Source organism: Chrysochloris asiatica, unplaced genomic scaffold (genome assembly GCF_000296735.1).
Source record: "Chrysochloris asiatica unplaced genomic scaffold, ChrAsi1.0 scaffold00026, whole genome shotgun sequence".
NCBI lineage: Eukaryota > Metazoa > Chordata > Mammalia > Afrosoricida > Chrysochloridae > Chrysochloris > Chrysochloris asiatica.
In genome coordinates this window covers 8,996,506-9,006,283 of record NW_006408544.1, presented here as the reverse complement: position 1 = coordinate 9,006,283, position 9,778 = coordinate 8,996,506, and the positions used below count along the sequence as shown (strand labels likewise).

General features: G+C 37.5%; 1 protein-coding gene across 2 annotated transcripts in view; it reads right to left on the bottom strand.

Annotated features, from left to right (window-relative positions):
- Positions 1-500: 500 nt before the first annotated feature.
- The window catches only part of CMPK1 (cytidine monophosphate (UMP-CMP) kinase 1, cytosolic), a 30,359-nt gene continuing 21,081 nt past the window's right edge, over positions 501-9,778 (bottom strand). The window contains exons 2-6 of one of the 2 annotated variants that reach the window (XM_006839731.1): positions 8,956-9,102; positions 4,086-4,238; positions 1,834-1,910; positions 1,493-1,589; positions 501-542 (exon numbers count right to left, since the gene is read on the bottom strand). In XM_006839731.1, coding sequence (XP_006839794.1) covers positions 501-542; positions 1,493-1,589; positions 1,834-1,910; positions 4,086-4,238; positions 8,956-9,102 — 516 coding nt within the window. The remainder of the gene's footprint in view (positions 543-1,492; positions 1,590-1,833; positions 1,911-4,085; positions 4,239-8,955; positions 9,103-9,778) is intronic. The other variant, XM_006839732.1, reaches the window with a different exon arrangement.

Genomic DNA, 9,778 nt, shown 5'->3' with positions numbered 1-9,778 from the left:
CAAACACATCTTCCAAGAAGTAACTACACAAAAAGTTCCTTTGAAATTTGGTCCACAAATTCACTTAACAAGTTGGAAATTTAGAACCTGCAAGAAAAAGGGAGAACTGGGGACCTCCAATTCTAGCATGTTGTAATTAGTAAGGGGATATACACACATACTAAAATGTTTTTGCTCACAGAAGGCACAGACTATAAAAGGGATAGTCTTTTTAGATACAAATAAAAAACTAGCTGATACCCTCCTTTGTTTTGTGAGCACCATAACCAAGATTAAGTTGAATTTCCATTCATTATCCTGTGACGAAAAAACAGACAAAAACGAAACAAAAAACCAACAATAAAGATAAAAAAAAATTTAATCTGTCTTCTTACATACTTTCCAGACATTATTTGAGATGCAATTACGAAAGAACAAAACTGCCTTAAAAGGGGGCTGATTGATAGCAGCTATCAAAACAATATTCAAGCATGATTTCAAGGATGCCTTCAAGTGTAGAGTTAGCCTTCTTTATCAAAAATCTTCACAACTTCATCAAAAACCTGTAAAGGAAAAAGAAAATAATGTTGTTGGTAAATGCCATCAAGTTGGTTCCGACCCAAAGCGATTCTGTATAAAGTTTCCCAGGAGCAGTGGTGAGCTTGTGGTTCAAACCTTGTGGTTCAAACCGACTTTACAGTCCAGTATATTAACCCACAGTGCCACACATTTTTAAAAGATTTATTGTCAAAATACCATATGGCTAAATTTTTGTTAAAATATAAGACATACAAAATTATGAATATGTTGTAATCAATTTTGTAAGTGCTTTAGGACAAAACAAACTTCTTGATATTATCAATAATTTGATAAAATATAGAGTGAATTACTATCTTTTTATTTTAGTTCTGATTCTGCCACATATAAAGTTTTCTCATGTATCACCTTACCTCTATAGGAGGTAACAATGGATATTAAACAATACTGTCTGTCTATAAGATAAAAAATAAATGTCCAGAAGAAGCAGATTCAAGGACTCAGGGAAAGGGAAAGTAGGTGAATCAACTGACACTTGAAATCATCTCCAGGCACTGAGTGTTGGCAGGCTGGTTCATGACCAAAGAAGAGAGGGCATGAGTTGTGGAGACCCTGCTATATACGGGGGAAACAACCGGTGGCTTCTATGCTAGATCCAGTTCATGTTACAACTTTTAAAATATAAACACATTAAAAGAACAATAATATCTCAAAACGGCAATTTTCCAATACTTAATAACAGACTCTGGGATTAATAAACCACACATTTCTCATGAAAGACAAGCCTGGAGTTGTAAAACCCATTTTAGACACTATTCAAAAAGGAGAAAAAGTCTTTATCTTTCACTTAGTCACCGGTCTTAAAAAACAAACCAAAAGAAAAAATTAAGATCAGTTTTACTCCTGTCTACACCAAAATCAATCAATCACATTTTTTTAGTTTACTTTTCTCTTACAGCAGGCTAGAGATACTCACTTCATCAACAGATTTAGAAGCATCTATTTTTCTAACTTTCCCCATTTCTTCATATAAATCAATAATTGGCTTTGTTGACTGAAGATAGGTCTGAATTCTGCAAAAGAAGCAAATATTGCAATTTTCTAGTTATTCACCCTTTCTCTTTCATGTTAGACAATAGCTCAGAGGACAACACTACACCTGACCCAAATAGTTCACAAATAATCTCTTTAGAGGAACCATTCTACACGGTTTAGCATGACATTTGCTTTTCCTGAGCCAAAGGCGGCAGGCATTCGGTCTGTTATTTGAGCTCCACACTGGGATTGAGGTGGCAGTAGGTGAAAACGGCGAAGTACCTCTTCTCCAAGCTCTCTCTGTTGTCATCAGTCCTACCGCTACTCTTTCCCCTCTCCAGACATCGTTCAATGCAGATCTAAAAAGCAACAAATAAAAGATGATGAAAATCATAGGAAGGTTTGAATTTGCCATCCTTTTAAACTGAAAAGAAATAGTTTAAAGATAATACCCCCTAAAATCTCTGAATTAAATTTAATGTATCTAACTCATTAATCAACAGGCAAAAAAAAAAAAAAAAAACTTTTAAATTTAAACATGTGGTTCAATTTATATAAACCAGGTTAAGTACAGAGCATAAGAATTCATTCATGACTCAGTTTTTCCTGTGTTTTTTGTTTTGTTTTGTCTTTTACTTTTTAAAAACAAACAAACCACAATATAAAGAAGATCTGTATGCATATGATCCCATCTACAATATATTATTAATATATTAGGTATGAACTACATGCTTCAAACTTTGTTCCATTTTTCCTTACTAGTCAATAATTCCATAAATATCCAAATATTTGAGTCAACATATTTACATTTGAATAAAGCATCCCTTGTTAATGGTGAATAAACATTCCTTAGTTATAAAGCTGTGGTAACATTCTAAAGTTAACTTTGAAGAGTAAGTGAAAACATATTTGTGGGGGTTGGAAGAAGAAAGTTAGATTTTAAAACAATGCAAAGGCTGCACTAAGTCTCTCCACCAAAGGCACATTTGCAATTTAACCTAAGAATAGCAAGCCTTCCAGGCACTACTTTAGATTTTTCTTCCTTCAGGATGTTGGTAGTAATTTAATGAACTTTATACAATACAGCAAGGGGTTCTGGTAGTTCAGTGGATCACAAACTCAGCTGCTAGCCAAAAGGTCAGCAGTTTGAACCTACCAGTCGCTCCACAGGAGAAAAATGAGGCTGTCAGCTCCGATAAAGATTTACAGCCTCGGAAACCCTATTCAGGGTCTGGTAGTGTAGTGGTTACGAATCTGGCTGCGAACCTTAAGGACAGCGGTTCGAAACTACCAGCTGCTCCGCGGGAGAAAGATCAGGCTTTCTACTCCCGTAAAGATTTACACCCTCAGAAACCCTCTACAGGGTCGCTATGGGTCGGAACCGACTCGACGGCACTTAACAACAACAACCAACTCCATGGCACATAACCACCACCACATATTACATCAGCTCTCTGAGTCAGGCATTTTAATTACATGATTCCAAGAAATTCATTTAGTTATTCAAAGGCAACTCTGAGTATGTTATCATAAGTGTCAAAAGAAAAAGTCCACTTTCCTGCTTTTCTCTAGATCATTTAACTCTTAGAAGACAAATTAGGATGTTTTATATGTTCCTTAGGAGCCCTGGTGATGCAGTGGTTAAGCTCTCAGCTGCTAACAGAACAGTTACAGTGGTTCAAACTTACCAGTAGTCACTTCATGGGAGTAAGACGTGCCAGTCAGCTTCCGTATAGACTTACAGCCTTGGGAGCTATATGGGGGTGGTTCTACCATGTCCGACAGGGCCACTATGAGTCAGAATCAACTAGAAGGCAACAAGCCGTTGGTTTTTGTTTTGTTTCCTGTCTCTTTAGAGTAGACTGTTTTCCCAATTTCCAGAAATGGGTTTATTTTCCAATAAACAACACCCTAAGGTGAAACACTAATGTTGTTGTTGTTATGTGCCGTGGAGTCGGTTCCGACTCACAGTGACCCTGGTACAGGGTTTCCAAGGCTGTAAATCTTTATGGGAGCAGAAAGCCTCATCTTTCTCCTGCGGAATAGCTGGTAGTTTCAAACTGCCGACCTTGTGGTTCGCAGCCCGATTCGTAACCACTATGCTACCAGAGCTCCTAAGGCGAAATACTGATAGTGCATATTTAAGAAATAGTAACTCAGCTTCATTATGTTGTTAAGTGCTGTCGATTAAGTTCCGACTCATAGTGACTCTGTATTGAGTTTCCATGGAAGGAGTAGATGGTGAGTTTGAACCACCAACCTTGTGGTTCATTATAGCTAACAATTATTGTGCATGTCAATTCTTATTTTAAAAAACCATCAGGCTCTTGTTATTATGAAAATAAAGCAAATTTCAGGTCCACAAGGTTGCTGATACCAAATTGTTTTTAGTATTCCAACAGCCAGCCAGTGCTGTTCAGTTCATCTAACAATGCAAAAAATACTGCTACCACTATGAAATGCAGACCTAAGTTAAAATCACTCTAACTACAAGTTGGTTATAGCCCAGGTGGTCTGACGAAGACTTTCATTACCTCATTATTACAGTCAAAAAACAGAACAAAAGATACATCTGCCTTTCCATCCATGGTCTTGTTCCAACCTTGAAGATTGTCTTGATTTCTTGGAAACCCATCAATCAAGAATTTATTCTTCTGGGTGTTAGCAGTCATTGTCTGATCCATTTCCTAAAGGAAAAAAAAAAGAGTGATGTAGATTTAATATTACATTAACAAAATACCATTTCTTAAGCAGAATGGTAGATTAACATGGCTGTCCCAAACTGGGTAGTTACAGGCATATTTTTTTTCCCGATAGTTTTCTAATTTTCTACAGTAAGCATATAAGATATCAATATAAAATACAAAGATAAAAAAATCACCTTTTTTTCTCTAATAGTTGATATCAGTTATTTACACACTTTCACATACACAGTTATGAATAAACAATAATAAGAGAACAATAAGAATTAACCAACTATTTTTGCTCTAAGCAGTATTTTTGTCTTCTCTTTTCCCTTCTCAAGTCATTTTACTATGCTAAGAAATAAACTGCTTCTACTGATATCCACAGGAGCCCAGGTAGGGTGGTGGGTTACATGTTGGGTTTCTAACTACAAGGTCAGCAATTTGAATGTATCAGCGGCTGGCTCTGCAGGAGAAAGATGAGGCTGTCTACTATCATAAAGATTTCCAGCCCCAGAAACCCCATACAAGGTTGCTGTGAGTTGGTAGATGGGACACAACTACCACCACAGGTTCCCTGAATTCAGCTGTAATTCAGGTACAATAACAAAAAGCTTTGGACAAATAAAAAGAGCATGTTAGCATTACTTATTAGTGCTAAGAGCTCATCTTCTCCCCTTAATGCTTAGACTATTTTCCTGGTTCTTCAAGAAGCAAGTTGGCTGTGAAGAAAAGGAGGAGAATCTCAGATCACTCCCAAATGTGTAGTTTGTTTCTTCTCTCTCTTGGGAAAGTTAACAGATGACTTAGAGTGCTAGGTAGATGACATAATCATTAACCAGGACAGGAAATGAAGGAAGACCATATAGGGATGATACAGTCAACCTCTGACATGCTGATTTTCAGACACTTGTGAGACATTCAGATGGATACCTGGAAGTTAGCTAGAAATATAGGTCTAGAGATCAAAAACAAAGGTTTGTGGTAGACCTATAGATTTAGGTGTTCTAAACATAGTGAGTCCTGGCATGGTGCTGTAAGACAAGCAGTTGACTGCTAGCCATAAGGTTCACAGTTCAAACCCACCAGCCCCCCTTGAAAAATCTATAAAGGGTCACTAGGAGTCAGCTCTTAACAATGACGATGACAACCAATATAGTGAGAGCTGTGAACATGGATAAAACTGTTGAGCAAAAAATAAAGAGTTGAAGAGGACCAAAGATGATCCTTTAAGAAGCATAATATTTTAGGAAATTTTCAGAAGAGCTATTAAAGGAGAAAGAGAAATAGCAGTCACTGAAGTAGGAAGAACATCGAGAGAAATGGTGTCACAGTAACAAAGAAGCAATGAGTTTCAAGAAGAGAATGACTATAAGTATTCCCTAGATTTGATGAAGATCATTTGTAATATCAGCAAGAATAATTTCAGTGGAGACAGAAACAGAACCTAAGTGCAAGGATGAAGCAGGAATACAATGGAGATTACTCTTGAGCAATGCTTAATAAAATACAGGAAGGGAGCTAGAGCCACAGAATGAGGGAAAATATTTACTCTGGAATGGAAGAAACTTCTTCCAATCTCTGAGGTAAGAATGTTTGTGAATAAGTAGCTTCCTCATGTGGATCTGGTTCCATCTAGATGCTAATCTGAGGATAAGTCAAAAAGTATTGCTAGTAGGGTTCCAATTTATACGTTCATGGATTTATTCCAAATGTGTTTAAGCATGTCTTGTGATTAGTGGATGGCTACAGACAAGTTTTCTCAGTAATACTCTGTCTCGTTAGGGTGCCTTCCAAAAAAAAGGTCTATTCAAAACAGTTGAGGAGATCTGCTGGGCCACTTAAATTCAAGGTAGAGAAATCAGTCCAGAAGGTTATGGCGGCTGTTTCTTGAATTCCAAAAGGGTACTCTTTATAGATTTTTCTCAAAGGACACAGGACAATCACAGGGGCTTATATGAATAAGTTTTAAGAACATGGGAAACTACATTGGTGATAAACAGGCAAGGAAAGTTATGCTATTTTTCTTTCCTTTATGACAGTGCACCTGCTCATTCTCACAGGCCGTCCTATGAGAATTTAACTGGGAAACCTTGTCCCATTCACCCAGTATCTGTAATCTTGCCCTTTCAGCCTTCTTTTTGTTCCCAGAACTCAAGGAACATTTAAAAAGAACATGATTTGAGTTCCTTGAGGATGCCAAAACTGCCATTTTGTCATGGTGTAGTTTTAAGAGCTCAGAATTCTTCAGGGAAGGGTTAGAAATGGAAACGCCGCCTTCAGAATTGTATAGACTTAGATGTAGGATGTGTTGGGAAATAGCTTCAGATTATGATATGTTTAATTTTATGATTTTGTACAAAATTTTGAGGTTTTTGTAGCAATAATTTTTTACTCTCTCTCATATTTTCTTACCTATCAAGCTTCAACTATTTTTTGTTGTTCCTACTCTTGTGTTTCTCCTTCATCATTTCTTAAATGTGACAGTAGCTTCTAATGGCTATGCTCTTAGATAGGTACAGTGAAGTTATCAAATCAATGCAAGGTGCCTGTTTTCAGAAGGGATATTTTAGTCTTAGCATTCATGCTAAAGATGGTGACAGAAATCTGAAAGAATGCCAACAACTGGTATGCTCCTGGGTTTGAAAATAAAAAGACACAGAACAAAGGTTTACAAAAAAAAAAAGGGGGGGGGGGGAGATAGAGATGATGACGTGGGGAGAAGGAGTGGCTGGGGACTTTGGACCCAGAGAGGAAGAGGAGCTGTGTGTGGATGACGTGGGGGTAAGGCTTGCGGGGTATACCCTTTGGTTGGTGGATGATGCATGGAGGGGACTGTAACCATGGCAAGGACATGATATACGACGGGATCAATGTGAAGCTAATGTCCTCCCATGTAAACTATCACATAATTCACAATAAAACATTAAATAAATTAAATAAAATAAAAATTTTAAATAGTAGAAAAGAGCAGGGGAAAAAAAGACGAAGAACTTCAGTGATTAGTGACTGGGATCTTAACATTTGTGAGCGACCATCTAAGGAGTAACTACTGGTCTCTCCATGTGTGGAAGAAAGAAGAATGATGAAAATTGAAGATGCTTAGAATCAATCAGTCCAATGGACTTAATGGACCACGTTACCATCAGTATCTACCACACTGAGACCAGAACTAGATGGTACCCAACTACCAGTACCAGTACCAACTGCTCTGAAAGGGATCACATTAGAAGGTCCCGGATACAGTGGAAGACAATGTGGAACAAAACTACAAATTATAAAAAGACCAGACTTATTCATCAGAAAGAGACTGGAGGAACTCGTGACTATGATCCTCTCTCAACCACCCTTTATGTCTGGAACAGAACTCACCTTTGTGGCCAAATTTCAACCAAGGGGTGGATAGGTATACAATGGGACAACACTAGTGAGATATGCTCACCATGGAATGGCCAACCATTTAAGGCAACATTTACCTGAAGACAAGGGTCAGAGGGCTGGGAAAGAAGGTAGAATGGAAATATGAGCCACAGGGAGGAACTGTAGCAACTGTAATTTCATGGAGGGACTGCAATTATTGAGAAGAAGCAAAGTGTGTGATGTGTTGATTATAAAACTGATGATCTGTCTGCAAACCTTCACTCAATTCACAACCAAAAGTTTCAAAAACAAAAAAAAGGGGGGAAAAGGAAGAATGGAAGAGAAAATGTTGGGAAGAAATAGTCAAGTGTCCATGGTGTTGTGATGGTGGTGGTAAGGTGTGGTCAGGTTTGTTCTGACTCAATGCGACCCCGTGCACAACAGAACAAAACACTGCCTGGTCCTGCTCCACCCTCTCAGTTGTTATGTTTGAGACCACTGTTGTTGCCATGGTGTCAATCCATCTTGTTGAGGGTCTTCTTTCTTTTTTGTTGACCCTCCACTTTATCAAGCATGAGTTCCTTCTGCAGAGAATGGTCCTTTCTGGCAACATGTCTAAAGAACAAGAGATGTCTAAGGAGCAATCTGGCCATACTTCTTCCAAAACAGAATTGTGTATTTTTCTGGTAACCCATGATACTTTCAATATTGTTTCATCAACACCATAATTCAGAGGCACCGATTCTTCTATGATCTTCCTTAACTCATCATCCAGCTTTCGCATGCATATGAGGTGACTGAAAATACCATGGTTTGAGTCAGGTGCACCTTAATCCTCAAAGTAAAATCTTTGCTCTTTAACACTTTAAAGAGATCTTTTGCAGTAGATCTGCCCAATGCAATACTACATGTGATTAACTAACTGCTGCTTCCATGAGCATTGATTGTGGATCCAAGACTACCTACTGAGTATTAGCCTGCCCACCATGGGTGATTCCACTGATATTTAAAATACCAGTGGCATAGCTTCCAACATCACAGCAACATACAGGCCACCCCAGTAAGACAAACCGACAGACAAGTAGTAGAAGTTGCATTTATGGATGTTAAATTGAGCTCTACCTTATCACAGACCAAAGTAAAGAGTCCTTGCTACTATCCAATAACAGCATTTTTTCCTCAGGTGAAAGCACAGTTTCCAGTTCTACTTCCTAAAAGAATTCACTACTCCGCTCTTCCGCAAGCAATAAATTCAATACTTTGGTTTGTTTTTGTTTCTTTGTTTGTTTCCTCAAATAAATGGTGGATACAATGTCTGTTTTTTTTCTGGTTTGAATTGGATGGCATTCACACTTCTTACCCTCTTCAACAAGCTGATGGTTATCTCAACTGGCACAATCTTTCCTTCTTTAATGTACTTCTCAATGAGTTCACCATATTGTGAATCTGGGTTCTTTCTTTCATCACGAAGAAGTTCTCCTGCAGAAAGGTGTGTATAGCCATATTTCTGAAAGAAATAACACAAGGAAAAAGCAAAATCAGAATACAATCAACCCAGTGGTAGGACTATGGATTTTTTTCCTTTTGTATGAATGTTTATATTCTCTTTTTTCTACAATAAACAATGTTTTTCTTATAAACTAATTATACAGGGCTGCTATGAGTCAGAACCAACTCAACGGTACTTAGCAACAACAAGAAGCAGATAATAAATTTAAGAAAAGATTTCACACAACCATTTTGTTAAATAAAAATCCTTAATCTACACAGTGCATAGTAGCCTTAATGTTTATATACCATGAAATCACCATAAAATTTATTGAACTACTCAAAGCATATTAAGGATTGGGTACATATTTAACATCTCACTATACAAGGTGGCTTCAGAAAGTTTGTGGGAAAATGGAAAAGAATGGAATTTTCCCAAAAACTCTTTGTGTAAATATGATTAAATGATTTTTTTAAAATGTCTAACAGATATCTGGCTTTCGATTGTGAGGATCATGACAAGCTATGGACAACATTGAGAAGTATGAGTATTCCAGAACACTTAATTGTACTTCTGAGGAATCTGTACCTAGACCAAAGTTGTTCGAACAGAACATGGGAACACTGAATGTTTTAAAATTGGGAAAGGTGTGAGACAGGGTTGTATTCTTTCACCATACTTACTCAACCTGTAT